Source organism: Thamnophis sirtalis, unplaced genomic scaffold, assembly GCF_051295495.1.
Source record: "Thamnophis sirtalis isolate CommonGarterSnake01/CBP01778 unplaced genomic scaffold, rThaSir2_p1.2 scaffold_3, whole genome shotgun sequence".
In the NCBI taxonomy this organism is placed as follows: domain Eukaryota; kingdom Metazoa; phylum Chordata; class Lepidosauria; order Squamata; family Natricidae; genus Thamnophis; species Thamnophis sirtalis.
This window is the reverse complement of record NW_028261383.1, coordinates 72,059,418-72,076,310: the sequence shown is the minus strand read 5'-3', so window position 1 is coordinate 72,076,310 and position 16,893 is coordinate 72,059,418. Positions and strand designations below refer to the sequence as shown.

At 35.8% G+C, this 16,893-nt stretch overlaps 1 protein-coding gene across 11 annotated transcripts in view; it reads left to right on the top strand.

Annotated features, from left to right (window-relative positions):
- Window positions 1–1,069: 1,069 nt before the first annotated feature.
- Window positions 1,070–16,893, top strand: part of ATP2B2 (ATPase plasma membrane Ca2+ transporting 2) — a 134,372-nt gene continuing 118,548 nt past the window's right edge. For all 11 annotated transcript variants that reach the window (XR_015695906.1, XM_087709128.1, XM_087709120.1 and 8 more), the window contains exon 1: window positions 1,070–1,398. Coding sequence is in view for 10 of the 11 variants with exons in the window: in XM_087709128.1 (XP_087565254.1) it covers window positions 1,200–1,398 (199 nt within the window). In the remaining variant the exon portion in view is untranslated. The remainder of the gene's footprint in view (window positions 1,399–16,893) is intronic.

Here is a 16,893-nt window from a genome sequence, read left to right as displayed (position 1 = left end):
TACTGCAGGCCACTTCAGCTGACTGTTATCTGCAGTTCAGTGGTTCTAATCTCACCGGCTCAAGGTTGACTCAGCCTTCCATCCTTCCGGGGTGGGTGAAATGAGGACCCAGACTGTGGGGGTGATATGCTGACTCTGTAAACCGCTTAGAGAGGGCTGAAAGCCCTATGAAGCGGTATATAAGTCTAACTGCTATTGCTAAAACCAGGTAGGCATGTTTGCCTATTTAGGATCTGCAGGAAATGTTCAGCTTTTCATGCTGTAGATATCAGAAAAAAAGTGATGCTGAAAGAAAGAACTTTTAATTTGTCGAATAAAATTTACCTTAAAGGCATTCAGCTATTTTTTAAATCTCCCTCTTTCTGTTTGTTTTTATCACCATAGACTGTCAATATGGCAAGATTTGATATGTTTAAATGTATTTGACATTGGAAATGTAAATGTTCCTTTTCCAGTTTTATTTGCATTGCAATGAAAAATAGTTTCTATAATGGATGAAATCATAAGCTTATAACATTCAATTAATTTTTATGAGTCATAGTCTTTAGTAAGTTGTAGAATTTTTTTTGGGGGGGGGGTGTTTTTGTTAGATGAAAGATAGATATAGCAGTTTGAACAAGAGTCCCTACCAGAGGCACATCTAGGCTGTTGGACTAATGCTTTATTTATTAATATTCATGAGCCATCTCATTTAGCTGGTGCTCTTGGGACTTGATTAAAGTAAGACTGTTATACTAGCTTCTGAAACTGGAAAGAGTGCTCTGGGTGACACAGCTAGTATGACAGAAATATATGGAGCCATCTCTGTAAGACTGTTAGTACACATAAAGTTGTACTATACTGCCGCATTTCAGAATGATATGATGGAATGAATTTCTACACATCTGGCTTATCCTTTTAATGCATTTTTTGGATTTGTTTCTTAAGGTCTGAAAAAAGAAATGACCATGTAGATGCCAACTGCCCGGATCCAGCATAATGGGAAAGAGTGAATGGAGTTCAATTGGACTGCAATCTTGAAAACAGCCATCTTGTGGACTATCACCTGGTGGGAGACATTTCTATCACTCATTGCTTACTCTGCTCATGTTACTGTTCACATAAAGTGGATTTGTTCTTAGGCTGGAATTTGAGTTTCTATCTTTACAAATTTTTAATTTGTACATAGCACACTGAACAGAGCAATATTATCAGCAGCAATGGGTGACATGACCAACAGCGATTTTTATTCAAAGAACCAAAGAAATGAGGCCAATCATGCAGGAGAATTTGGGTGTACGCTTCAGGATCTGCGTTCTCTTATGGAACTTCGAGGAACGGAAGCAGTGGTTAAAATTAAAGAGACGTACGGGGACACAGAAGGCCTCTGTAGACACTTGAATACTTCGCCAATAGAAGGTAAGTGATATTAATGTTTTTCTTTTCTAAACTAGCCGCAGAGGTTTGGCATCATGGTATGGTACTATGTCTTTTTAATTCTCCTTAAGACAAATTCATGAAATAGATTTTGAGATGTCGTGTGTGGTGTGCCTACATTGGAAAAGAAAATTGCAAAGGGGAGAAACTTCAACAAAGGGATTGCAGCACAGCAAGACAACTCACTGTTAAAATTTCTGCAGTGTGAAAATACAAAAATAGTAGTGCTCTTGAAATTTATTAAAAATGCTAATTTGATTTTTTAGAGGATATCTCTATCTCTATCATCTCTATCTCTATCTCTATCTCTATCTCTATCTCTATCTCTATCTCTATCTCTATCTCTATCTCTATCTCTATCTCTATCTCTCTCTCTGTCTGTCTGTCTGTCTGTCTGTCTGTCTGTCTGTCTGTCTGTCTGTCTGTCTGTCTACCTACCTACCTACCTACCTACCTACCTACCTACCTACCTACCTACCTACCTACCTACCTACCTACCTATCTATCTGAAAAATTCTTGAAGATATTCCAGTTATTTCCAAAGCCATATATGGTGCTGCATGTGGTTTTGTGTAGGGTATTTTTTCCCCTAGCATTCTTACAGTTCTCTGTTTCTTGATAGAGTTATATTATCTTTCTGTCTGACTTTGCTTTGTATATGTGAAACATTGCACCAGAGTCTGTGTTACACTGTCACTGGAGTCATATAAGAACCTCTCAGTGTTCATTCTTCATCTGTGCTTAAAAACTTTATTCAGGAAGTAGCTTAATTAACACCAGGAAAGCTACAATGCCAAGTAGGCATGGGGGACACTATCTGTTTCATTTTTTAATAGCACAAACCAGTTTATTTCATGATATTTACAAAAATATACACATTTTGTACTAATTTTTCTCACATATATGTTTTTCACGTACTTTCCCCTAATATATAAGATAAAACATTTCTTGGAATTTTTACCATGTGCAGGGTAGTTAGACTCAGTTACAGTGTAATGAGTGCATTATTGGGAGACCTGAAAAAACCAGATTAGGCCAGTTCATTGTCATGGAGAAAATCTATGTGGTTGCTAAGAACCAACTAGGACCTGATGGTACATAATGGATCAATTTTATAATGTATGCATTTTTATCAAACAAATTTGTAAGTGTTAGAAAAATTATATATAGTTTGACATGTAAATCGTATTTTCATATATTTATATTTGTGTTCTAAGCATCTCCTGATCCTTCAGGTGTAACATTTCTGAATCATGGGCATTGCATTTTGGGATATTAGGCTGCTGAAATGATTAACAATGATCAGTTACCGTAGAAAGTGTAAACTGATAAAATTGATTTCATATACTATATTACTGAAGTTGACTTTCTACAGGATGGTAAAATTATTATTTAAAATTGTTAGAAAATAATTTCAAATCATTTTGCTTTATAAAACTCTATAAAACTAATAAAATATCTGTGGAGTCATTCAGATTCCCAAAAATAACATTCATTCCAATGTACAATAAAGTATTTTGAAGTGATACAAACTTGAGGATTTCAAAGATATTTTGAACAGTTTAGTTTGGCTGTGGAATTGTGCTCTGGAAAGAAAGATAAGATGTCAGATTCTTCTCCGTGTGAGAATTCTGCTATCACAGTGATGGCGAACTTTTTAGACACTGAGTGCCCAAAGCATGCACATACATGAGTGAATATATGCATGCACACATGAGCGCACACATGTGCAGCAGAGACCAGAAGGTGTGGTATCTCTGGCAGTGTGGCAAGAGGTAAGATCTTTTTCTTTTGTGAGCTTCAGTTTTGTTGTTTGCAGCGGAACAGAAGCTCACGAAAGAAACGCCACAGAGATCTGACCTGGGCCGATGGTGCGTGTGCCAGCAGAGAGGGCTTTGCGTGCCACTTCTGGTACACATGTCATAGGTTTGTCATCATGGTGCTGGAGAGATGCAAAGCAAAATAAGGACTGTGTTTGAAGTTAAAGAGCAAAGGAGGCATTAAAGATCTCTTCTCTGCATTTATTCTTAGTGGAAAGTGTCTTGGTTCTTGATTCCTTTGGTTCATAGTGACTTTCATTAGTCCAAAACCGTGACCCGTCAAAACCGCGGTCCACTAAAGCGCGCTCGACGAAAGCGCGTACCTGACGTCATCAGCAGCGCGATAAAAAAAATTAAAAATAAATTAAATTAAAATTAAAATAAAATTAAAGCAAGCCGATTCACATAAAGGTAAGGGTTAGGTTTAGGGTTAGGGTTACGTTAAGGGTTAGGGTTAGGTTTAGGGTTACGTTAAGCGTTAGGGTTAGGTTTAGCGTTAGGTTAAGGGTTAGCGTTAGGTTTAGCGTTAGGTTAAGGGTTAGGTTTAGGGTTAGGTTAAGGGTTAGGTTTAGGGTTAGGTTTAGGGTTAGGTTTAGGGTTAGGTTTGGGGGGGTTAGGGTAAGGTTTTCGCTTTAATTTTAAATTTACCGCTCACAGCACAATGTTTTCGTCGCGCTGTGATGACGTCACGTATGCGCTTTCGTCGAGCGCGCTTTTGTCTACCGCGGTTTTGTGGTGGAACCGTCCAAAACACCATATTCACCCTAATAATTTCTCCAAGATTTTACGTACACAATTTTGTGTATGATAGTTTGCAGTGTAAGACATGATGTTAATTCAGTATCATCTATAAACCTTCAGATTTATCCATTTCCTATCTATTATTATTTTAATCATAGAAGCAATTCCTGATTTCACATTTCATGCCATTTTATGTCATTGGAGAAATGTAGTGCTGTAAATAAAATATAAAGAACATTTAGTATTCAGAGTTTTACTCCAATTCTATAGGCAGACACTACTGTATTAGACTTAATGTATGTTATTAATGCTAATAGTAACAGCTTTATAATATGTAGGATATACATGGAAAATGAAGATTCTTGAGTTACAGAATACTGTATAGAATATACAGGGAGCCGAGGTGGCGCAGTGGTTAAATGCAGCACTGCAGGCTACTTCAGCTGACTGCAGTTCTGCAGTTCGGCTGTTCAAATCTCACCGGCTCAAGGTTGACTCATCCTTCCATCCTTCCGAGGTGGGTAAAATGAGGACCTGGATTGTTGGGGGCAATATGCTGACTCTGTAAAACCGCTTAGAGAGGGCTGAAAGCCCTATGAAGCAGTATATAAGTCTAACTGCTATTGCTAATATGGATGTCAAACACATGGCATCATGTTGCCGTCACATCATGTTTCATGACATTTTCCCCTTCATGGAGCTGGAGTGGGCGTCGCCTATGTCTTACGCATCCATCACGTGGGTCGCTAGTTTGACACCCTTGGTTTAGAATAACAGAATTTGAAGGGATCTTGGAGGTCTTGTAATCCAACACTGCTCGAGCAAGAGACCCTATACCAGTGATGGAAAACCTTTTTTGGCTGCTGTGCCAAAAGCGGGGGGAGCACAGGGGGTCATGAGCCAGCATGCCACACCTATAATGCTATGTGCATGCACCCCCCAACGTTTGCACATGGGCGTGATCAGTGACCCCTCTGCTTTTGCCATGGTTTTTTTGCCTTCCCAAGGAGGCTTTCTAGGACCCTGGGGAGGGTAAAAACAGCCCTCCTGCTGGTCTCCGGATGCCCTCCGGAGACCTCAGGAGCTTGCCTGAAACCTCTAGAGGGCAAAAAATGGACCTATGGGGACCCCAAGTCACCATTCCTGAACTTCCAGTTTCCCTGAAGGGGCAATTTTCGACCTACGGAGCCTTCAGGGGCCTTCAGAAGGCTTTGGAGGCTGAAAACAGTCCTATGAGCAAACCAGAAGTAATTTCCATTTTATCTGTAGGGTCATTTTTCACCCTCTGGAGCCTTCAGGGAAGCCTCCTGAAGGCTCCAGAGGGCAAAAAATGGTCCTATGAGCAACCCGGCAGTCTATTCCCAAACTTCCGGTTTCCCCATAGGAAGCTTTAAGGAAGCCTCCGGAGGGCAAAAAATGGCCTCAATGCGCACTGTCCAGTTGACAGGTCAAGGCCTCGTGTACTTGACAAATAGCTCCACGTGCCACCTGCCATGACAGCCCTATACCATTCTGAATAAATGGGTGTCCATCTCCTCTTTAAAAACTCCAGTGATGGATCACCTAGAACTTTTAAAGGCATTTTATTTTCTCATAATGTTACAATACTTGACAAATAGAAGGAGCAGTTTCAGTAGAATTATGAAGTGTAGGGAAGAGAAAATGATAAGTAAATCTATTGTATTTAGTAAATTATACCATTTTATTTGTTATATGCATTAGTGTAGAAATAACCTGCATTTAAGACAAGAGTTTTGTGTACATTATAGACTGTTGGGTTATTCTTATATAAACTATAATTTTAAAATGAATCATTACAACAGATGATGAATTCTAAATTTGTGGATGGCTCATATATATGTAATTATGAATTTCTTTTGCTATGTCTATAACATTGTTTATTGTTATATAAAATATGCAGAAAAAGTTTCATTTAAATTAACAACATCTCCTGGCCATGTTTATATTGCTTGCTGGCAACTACAGTACATGATGTATCTTGCTGTGGAATTATTCCAATACTTTTCCTTTCCCCCTTTTTAAACATCTCTGGGATTTGGGGGTGGGGAAGAAGTCCCATTCAAGTACTGTATAACCACTGATAATAACTGTTTGTTTTTCGGAGTTCAGAAACTATCGGTAATTATTCTGCTGCCACATGTTATGACATACAATAATAAAGTAACATTCAGGATTATCATATAAAATTAGATTGTTCTCTTTCAGTATAGTAAATAGAAACAAAATAAATAAATAAACATATTGTAATTTATACATAGCTACAAATTTGCTTCTGTAAATCAGAAGTAAGGAAGTCGGTGCAATTGAAAACTCAGGACTAAAGGAAATTAATAATAGGTAACTGGATTGATTGATCGTGTTTATGTACTCCTGGATTCAGAAAATGACTTCTGATGATTTGCACCATTAAAATATTGTAAAAAACTAAGAACTAATAAAAGAACAATTCTATTACAATATTGTATACTAGCCTGATCTCTAGTGGGAAGCTATTGCAGAATATGGGGAAAATGTACTGTAACTGAAAATCATTGCCTGTGAACCCAAACTCTCTTTAACTGATGGAATGGTCTGATGTAATATTCCAAACCCTAAACATAAACATAAAAGAGGGAGCATGACTGTTATGGGGTGGGGAGAAGAGGGAATAGGACTATTACTGAAAAGATGCCTTAGTCCAGGGGAGTGGAGGAATATGAGGGGGAAAAAAATCAGAGTAATTATGTTACTGGAAGATGATCTGGAAAATTGCTTTTCTGGATTTTATTATACTACCCTACTAACAAGAAATATCATTCCAGAAACCAAATGATCCTTGTTTCCTGATTTTATAGCATCAAAGGTCTTGCACGCATGAATGAGAGCAATAAAAGATGCTAAGAGCAAATCCAAATGAGATGAATTGGATGGACTACTTCTGTTTCTGTCTTGAAACAAGAATAAAATAATCCAATGAGGAGTGATGAACTATTTTAAAAATAATGGGATGAGAGAGATTCATTCATTGGGAGAAACTTTCATCATACTGTTATTCAATATTTATATTGGAGAGTGCAATAATACTGTTCATTTTTCATTAAATTCATTTTAAATTCATATTATTTATGTTTAATTCATATGCTGTATTTAAATCTGGCGTATCAATTTTATTCTCATTTTTCTGAAACAGATATTAGCACAACTTTTATTGTGATATTCTGCTACAAATTATAGTGTAATAATATTAGAAACAAGGGGTGTGGAAAGCAGATGACTTTCCACTAATGTTACTTTAATGTTTTGGTTTGGATAACTTTAATCAGGACACTAATTTTTAAAAATTAAAAATTGTGTTATACAAACGTTGGAATGTATTGGCAGGTTTTTATTATGTGCAGTCTGATAACATGTTATCAAAATTCAGCACTATATACTTATATCCCTTACAATGGCCAAATGACTGGAAAGAAAATATAATACAGTGACCAGAAAGAAAAATACTGCTAAAACAAAACAAAGTATTCAATTATATCCACGTGGTTAGCAAAAACCCTGAGTTTTAAATATGGAGGATCTTGCATCAGCCAGAGATAGTTGGCTGCTTCCCAAAAATCTTGTCACACAGCTCCTACCCTTCTGTGTAGGATGTAACAAGTGTAGATTGTAGAAATTTGGGTGAATTATCTCAACAGTATTTTTACAGCATAGAAATCAATCTGGACTCCATACAATAATTGACCCAACTTTTAGCTTGTCCGCCAGCAGTTGAAACCAGGAGCCAGGATAGAGTTCAAAAGTATGCAGCCTATACACACGAATCTGATCTACTAACGATCAAACCAAACTGGCACTAGATAAGAGTCAACTGAGTTCAGGGGGGCTGGACTTGTCACTTAGGTCAATTTGGGAAGTGTAGGGACTGCAAACTAATAATGTATTTGACCCCATGGTCAAATGATGCTGGTACATGCATGAAGCCCAGTTCTGCTTTCTTTTCCAAATCATCATTCAAGTATACTTATAGATACCATAATTTCACTAAATCTCCTTCTCCCCCACTCAAAAACACCATATCTAGTGATGTCCAAACAGGCAATCAGGTGACATCATTAACATGTTTCTTATTTAGTCCTCTCGCCTCCTGGCAGTCATTGAAAACAATGTTGATATTTTGGAGGAAAATGTGAAAAGCAGAACATTAATCATAAGAGAGAGAGAAAATCAGAGCATTAATAATCAGAGAGGTACTGCATGATATGTAAAGTTGGTGTGCGAACCAATAGAGATTGAGGTACAATAGAGTACTTCAGTACTCGACCACTTCAAAACTCGTTGAGTTTGGTACTTGACACATTTTGATGCAAAAATGTTCTGGCCCTCATTATTTGTTTGATATTCAATGTGTGGCGATAGGAAAAAGGGAACAGTTGCAGAAAGCAGATAGAAAGTTGACCATGATAGGAACATTGCTGACATAGAAAAAGAGACAGACAGGGAAAGAATGGGTCTCGTGGTAAGTCATGTGATTTGTTTGGAACTCATAGTCATTGGAGGTGTTACTTGAAACCCTGATATTCATCATTTTAGTACTTATCATGCTTCATGGAACCAATTAAGAATAAGTACCAAGGTACTCCTGTATTTTGCAGTGCTTAGACTGCTGTCCTTGAATCCCAACGAGCCTAATTCCCATTCTTGTTCAACCATGCAATTCACTGTGTGATCTTGAGTCATCATTAGCTTGACCCAACTCTCAGTTACAAATAGAAGAATCCAAGTCTTAGGAACCCTTGTGTCATGGTTCCGAGCAATGAACCAAATGAATCTGGACTGAGAAGTTCCATTCAGGCTTGAAAGACCTTTTATTGAGTATATCATATCAGCACTTAGAAATTTGAAGCTAACCTTTGGTAATTCCCATGCTTCAGAGTAATAAAAAGAATAGAAACTTCCCACCCCCTCAGTGTCTTGGTCAAGTTAACCAATCAATCCAGTGGGACCTTCCTCTCGGTCTCAGCAGTTGTTCGTTGCCACGATTTTGATTCACATGTTGCATCTGGTCAATGTACCACATTCCAGATCCTTCTAACTTCGCCCCTTCCCAAAGAATGGCAACTAAGAAATGAAACAAACGTAAATATGGCCTCAGTTATAGTTGTTTCGAAGTTGACACTGTGTGAAAAACAAATGTTGTTAAGTAAGTAATCTTCATCTTCCATTTTTATATCTGTAGGAGGGCAACTTCGGTTTCCATTTCTGGCATCTAAAGCAATTAATCCTAAAAGGGAAAGGTTGGTAGTTCTGTCTAAATGGATATTTTGCATCTCTGACTTTGGCATGATTATATGGGGGAGTGGATGAAGAATAGTGCAGCATTTGTTTTTAATTGGGAAAAGTCACCACTGCTTTGTTAACCTATATACTCTAGTAGTATATTCTAACATTGGGCAAAACATTGGACTAGATAATTTTCAAGGGTAGGGTTACAGCCAACCTGATTTTCAACCCTTGCATTCTATGCTCCATAAATTGAAAGCAAGATGTTCTTCCATTCTATTAATATTTAGATAATAAATTGTGTGAATTAACTTTATGTGAAGAATTAATCTCAACCCTTTGTTGTTTAAAAAAGTATTAGACAATTTACATTTAGATGCATCCAAATTGGAAAAAAAGTTTATGCTAAAGTAAACTGAGGTGCTTAAATGTTTGGTGCAATGTGCTAATAAAAAAAACCCCAACAAACTGAGGAACATCATTTTTTCCAAAGGACTTAATTGAGATCTTTCATGATACTTTGCAGTATTTGAAGAACTAATTAGGCAATTTGTGGCTCATTTTTATTCGAATTTTCAAGGATAATATACTTGAAAAGATGCAGTAATTTTGGGAGACAATACCATATATGGGCCCTAGAAACAAATATCTTGAAAAGTGCACCAGTAGTTTCCAGGCAACAGTGAAATCTATTAGCAAGGCAAAATAGAATTTGATTGTATGTGGAATGGAATTGACTTTTATAGTAAAAATGTATTATATGTCTGCTTTAGGGGTGGGTTCCAGCTGCCATTACTACTGGTTCGGCACCCAAAAAATGTGTGCGTGTGCACATTTGCACTTAACAACAATCTGCCCATGTGCACAACATTAAAACATTAAAAAAGGAATAAAAATTACATTTTTTTCAATGAAGATTGTTCTGCGCATGTGCAGAACAGAAAATCAAGATGGCACCACCAAGGACAGAACTGGCACAGTCACCTGTCCGTCGGAGTTATTACCTATTCGGCTGAAGTGGACTGAATAGGTAGGAACCCCAACTCTGGTCTGCTGTTCTTACTTTTTATAAATTTGTTTTAAACATTTTAAAAGTTTTTTAATAGATTTTTTATTCTTTTTTCAGAATTACTTCCAATTACTGATGTAAACTTAATTACAACCAACTATAAATAATCTTCTAAACAAAATTAACCATAAATAGAAAAGCAAAAAAAATAATACTTGAAAAAACTATTTTAAAAAAACAAAAAATATAAATAATCTTCTAAACAAAATTAACCATAAATAGAAAAGCAAAAATTTTTTTTTTTCTAAACAAAATTAACCATAAATAGAAAAGCAAAAAAAATAATTCTTGAAAAAACTATTTAAAAAAAAACAAAAAATAAACTCAAATATTATTCTATTACAATAGAACAGTTTAGTGTAGCAGCTGAATAAAATGCTGTCCCATCTACTCTTATCATTAGATTGATTTCATGGACTAATGTGTGACCAGGTTCATATAAAAGAAAGGATTCCTTGAGGTAACTTGACCCCATTTAGAGCACGAATAGGCAATCTTTTTAGTCTTAGGTAATGTGTCCCTGGACGGGAAAAGTACAGGAAAGCAGAGATTCACACATGGCACTGAACTTTTGTTTTAGCTTACCATGTGTTTGTATGATTTTAATTTAGCAAATCATATGAAACTAATTCTGGTTAATTTATGCACCATAAGTCAATTTTATATGATTCTTGAACCAAATCAACGTGTAATCTGATCTGGATATAATTTTTCTAAACATCTGTGATTAAACTCACTTCAGTTCTCTTCTTCTTCATACACATGCCATCCAAAATAGTACTGAAATTTATCTGCTTTAATAAAACATTGCTGTATGTCACTTAATATTGTTTGTTCCATAAATTATCTTTTTATTGAGAAATGAAAATGGTCTTTTAGATGGCTGGAAAAAAATCACTGGTTTTCATAATCATTTAATTCATATAAAAGTATTCAATGTCAGATAGCATTTAATTGGCAGATAATGAAAGATATGCTTTTTTAATATTGAGAACATGCACTGGAAATAGAATGTGCCAGTTCTAATCTATTCTTCTACAGAAGTATCTAACAGCCAGCTGGGATGATTAGAGTTCAAAAGTATTTGGACGTCTAGGTATGTGATTTACCACACATTAAAACACTATAAAGTCGGAGCCTGGCAGTTTCTTTCAGATGCATATTATCGTTAAATGCAATTGTACTGCTAGTTTTGCAAAAAGCAAATGTTATTCCAAAAGATTCAGCAGATGAATGAAATATTTTTCTCCCCACATTGACATAAGGAAACTTGGCTGCACATTGCATGCTTGCCTGAGTTATTATCCCATTATTTACTTTGACTTTCTCGTAATTTTATCTACGATATAAATTATATAAAATATTGCTTTACTTAATTTTATACATAACTGTTCAGTATGTTCAGTGAGATAAAATATTAGCTTTTCCTTCCAACAGTAACACTGCAGAGACCTCACAAGACTTTGATATAGGGCAATCATCCATCAAAACAATCCAGCTAGGCTTTTGCACAAAAAAACAGAAGTAATTTGGAATAGGGCTGTTTGTCACTTTTCCCAGGTAAACCTGACAGGGAACAAGACGAAATGAATTAATTCTACATTATGTAAGGATATAGTAACAGAATCGTGCAAATTTCCCACCTGCCACTTTTAACTACTAAATTCATTAGTGTATGTACTTCCTTAGTTTCTTTGTTTGACCCTAAACCAACTTCTAGCTTCTGCCTCTCTTGCCTGACAAAATGGAAGTAGAGCTGTTGCTTTCATGGTCCTAGAGTGACTTTCACAAACAAACTCTGCAAGGATGTGCTAACTCAAATAATACAGGACGTGATCAGCACAGTGAAAAACAGCCGTATTTTAAACAGTTTCCTCTTTTGTTTGATACCTTCCATTTCTTCACAGAGTTTCATGCTCACTGTTTCAACTTGCCTCTGGCAAAATTCATAGGTTTTTCAAGGACAATTCTCTAATCTTTTTCTTTCTGATTATACATTTTGTGACTTCTACTCTAAGAGGTCATCCTGAAACAGTCATGCCTTAAAGGACTAATACCTTGCAATTTGCCTAACATGCAATTGGCAATAAGTGGAGAATCTTCAGTATAGGTTTCATGTGATTCCTGTGCCCTGCACCAGTTAGGAGTTCTGGAAGCTGCATTAATTGCAGCTTCTGAAAAGCAGCCCTACAACAATAGTATAGATAACCTGAGAAATATGGTTTAATGTACTACCGTAATTATAATCATACACATTTTTATCACATTTATACATAGCTGGCATCACAAATACATTGCCAGCTGAGGATAAAAAACATTTCAAATCCACTAACTAATTCTTTCAGGAATAATACAGTCCTGTCCCAAAGGGATAAATTTCAATTCCCAAATCCATTTTACCGTTTCCTAATAGCAAGTGGTGTCTGATTGTAGTCTCAACATTTTGTCTCATATACCCCATGTTCAAAGTACCAATTACCTCCTTGGGACCATATGGTAAGGATTAATAGGACTGTGATGTCATCACCATATGTATCACATCTCAATTTAGAAGAACAGATGACCTCCCACAACAGTTTCCAATAAATATTTAACAACAAAAGGAGGCAAGAGAATACTTGTGGGACATCATAGGTTAATAGCTTACACATAAAACAACACCATTTTGTTGACTTGTCCTGTCAGGAAGGAACTCAACGACTGTGAAATAGTGCCTCAAGATTCAATATCCCCAGGCAGTTAAGAACGATAATTCAATAATATGAAAAGCTGCTAAAAATTGAGGTGAACTAACAGAGTTGCATTACCCTCCATCCATTTCCAGCATAGATCACTAATGGGACCAAACTTTTATATACGTATATTAGATATCACCTAGACAGGCTCATGTTATTCTGAGATTCTGAAACTATGAGTAGCTCTTGACTGAGTACTTTATATAAAAGCATTGAAATCCTCTAGAACAAGAAGCATAGGGTAATCTAATTCCATATTGGATTTCAGTCCAGTTAGTGACTTACTTGGTTAGGTTAATATGTGAAAGGAGAGAAGGTCTAATCACCATCCTGCTTATCTTTCCCTGCAATAGCCAGGTTGCAGCCTCACACAGATATGTTTTCCAAGTCAAATCTTGTTCTTTTTAATTTTTTAAGTTTAGCCAATATGTTTGACACCAATAATTAATGGTCAGCTCCATAATGAGCACCTGGATGTATGCTTGCCAGGGGGACTGCACTTCTTAATCTTCAGTTTTCTATTATGTAATGAACTTTACTTTGTTCTTGTCCATCTGCTACTGTCTATGTGTAGAGTCTCCATTTCTGCTGCTTTAAACAATTGGCAGTGCATTTTCTGTTTGCAAATCCTTATTAGAGTAATCTACCTCCTGAACTGTTGCTTTTGCCAAACCATATTTTTTCATATCTAACATTTACATTCCTATTACCTTTTGCTAGTGTAATATCTGATTTAATGTCTCTTACAATTTGTCATAGGATTTCTCAATGACTTTTGCCATTGCAACTGTAGTAGATAATTTCGCTGAAATCTACTTGCTTTAATAGATGCAATCCTGTCATTTACAAAGTTACAGCTGAGTATATTCGTTTCAAGTATTTTTGAAAACATGCTCTTATCATGTAGTCATGTGATTTAAATTGACCTAGTCCCGTCCTTTTAAGTTCACTTAGTCCAAAAATGTTCAGCTGAGTGCATTTGATTTCTCTTTTGAGGTTTTCAAATTTCCCTTAATTCTTGCTTCTCACATTCTATATTTGAATTGCTTGTTCTCTTGTAAAATGACAAATTCTTTTGATATTGATACCATCACTGACAGCTTCATCTGGCTATACCATTTCTTTCAAATGTAATAGGTAATATTTATAATTCCCCCTAATAACTGAAAGAATTTTAGCATCTGGCATTCAAATCTTGTCCAAATATTTCAGCAATCTCAATATATTTTCTTTGCAAGTATAAAAGTTGTTTTCTGGTGTCTTCTAGATTTTTATTTTGAATTACTTAAACAAAAACAACTTGTACATTAATTTATAAAATTACTCTTAATTTTTCCCTTCCCATTTTGGAAAAGGGAAACTCCTTCTTCCTTTTGCCTTGAATTTAGGATCACTGAAGCTACTGAGTATCCCCTTCATTTTAAATTACTAAATCCTATAAAGGATATGGAAAGTCATTGTTCAATATACATTCATCACACATCAATGACTCATTTTTTTTTAATTCCATACATTTCCCTAGGGAAAGCTAGAAAAAAAATGCGCATATACAGTTCTTAATTATATCGGGCACCATAAAATAATAAATGTGAGTGTTAATAATGGAATACAGAGATATCAAAGTCATCTTAGCTCTTGTTGACTTTGTTATTGTTACTTACTTTCTCAGTTTGCACATATTCCAAGTGGTGACCTATTCCATAGCAGCAGTTCATTTTTATTTCATTGTACAGTTGTGTACACTAGAAGCTCGCAGGATTTTATATTTAGTTTAGAAAAATATGTATTTCATTTTAAAAGAATAAGTATAAAAAACTCAACTCAGAATCTCATTTAAATTGAATTCCTAATTGTGTTTGCTTAAAGGGCCCACAGATTTCCTAAGAACTCTGGCCAGTCTATGACAAGAAAATAAACTCATTGTGAAATATTTTGTCCAGTATGGCATTCCATATTTTTTGGGGGGGGGGGATTTTTCAGAATTCCCTTTGATTTTAAAGCTTTTTCTGTCTTTTCATATTTTTAGCCTCTTATTTTCTGTTCATTTTCTATATTGCATTTTATTTTTTATGCATTTTACCAATACAAAACTTCAATTTATTTTTAGTCCTGATTGTAAGTTGTTCTTATTATAAATAAAAAATGATTATGATAATATTATATATGATAGAAAGATAGATAAATTGATCGATCACCCGATAGGTAGACAGACAGACAAACCTGTATACATGTATTCATAATTGTAAAGGTATACTCTCAGGTAGATCATTAAAAAGATAACCAAACAAAAAAGATTGGTAAAAGTCATTGGAAGAAAAACAGTTTCTATCTATTCCTTTATCTCTAAGCTGTTCTACAACCATACTGTAATAATGATTTGATTTGATTTGACTCCTTCACCTTTTATAATAAACTCAATTCAGGGTAGCATGTGGGAGATTTGGAAAGAAAAGAGGCATTCAAAAAGGTAATGCCTGTTATCTAAAAAAAATTCAACATAATAGAAGAAATGACAGCTTTTGAAGGCAAGGCAAATTTAGGGTACTTAAAACAAGTTTCTGAAATAGAAAATAAATCTCAGTCTTTTAGCCACAGTGATTTAACCTTTAGAACAGCTAACAAAAGAAGTGTTATGCAAGTTGTTCTATCACCCCAGTGATTGGTTCAAATGCTGATGAGGGCAAACATAAAATATTCTGGCTGAATTTGTATTAATAGAATGGTAAATCTGATTTCCTGAATATTTTCTTCTTGAAAAGGGATATAGGGAGGCTCTCTGTTTGGTCACTCATGCCTAGTCATTCATGCCTGGTCATTTCCTCTTCAAACTTTTGTGATGTGCTCTAACTTTGAAAAGTATCCGAAAGCTTCAGCTGCTAAAAAACGAGTTAGGGAGGGGGCAATTTTAAGTGCCCAAAGAAAAATACATATAATATCTCCCCTGTGTGAGAGCAGAGTTTGCTTCTAGCCAGTTTGCTTCTGAGTCCAATTCAAGGGATTGATTGTGACCCGTAAAGGCCTACATGGGGACAGGTTACCTATGGAACGATCTTTGTTCCATTACATCAGCCCATCCCATTCAGTGTTGCAGAACCCTATTCCTGTCAGTTAAAGAACTCCAACTGATGGGGTCTAGGAAGAAAATTTTCTATGCCGTTGCCCTTGCCCTATGGACTATTCTTCCCCTGGAGATGAGGCAGGCTTCCACTCTCCTGGCTTTCTGAAAAGCTCTGTAGCTTTTCAGTATGGGGAGCCTAGGGGAGCCGTCAGCACTGGGGCTGGTTAGTCACCTGAAAGCCTTCCCTTCGCCTTTTCATTAATTTTAATCTGATTGCTCTTAATTTTTTTTTAATATACTGTTTTATATTTTACCATACAGACATTTAAACATTTTATTGTGCATTAGCCAGAATACTTCTTTTAGGGAGATGTGAAATATGAAAAATAAGTAAACAAAAAATAAAATTTATATCCACATTGAGCAAAAAGTATATTCCTCCTGCAAAACAAAACATAAGAAAAAGAAGGGCCAATTTTTTAATTGATTGCTATATTGATGCAAGTAATTGATGTGTGTGTGTGTGTGTGTGTGTGTGTGTGTGTGTGCCTTTTACACAAACAATTTTCTCTCATATGTATATATGCATACCCAGGACAATTCAAAATCATAGCCTTAAGACATATGTCTGTACCTGGCTGGAAATGAGGCTGAGTCAAGAATTACCCAACTTTCTGTAGTCTAATGGCAGATAATATTTCTCTGGAATGGATGGCAGATAATATTGCTCTGGAATGGCAACATTATCTGCCATCTACGTTGTCAGACATTGATTAG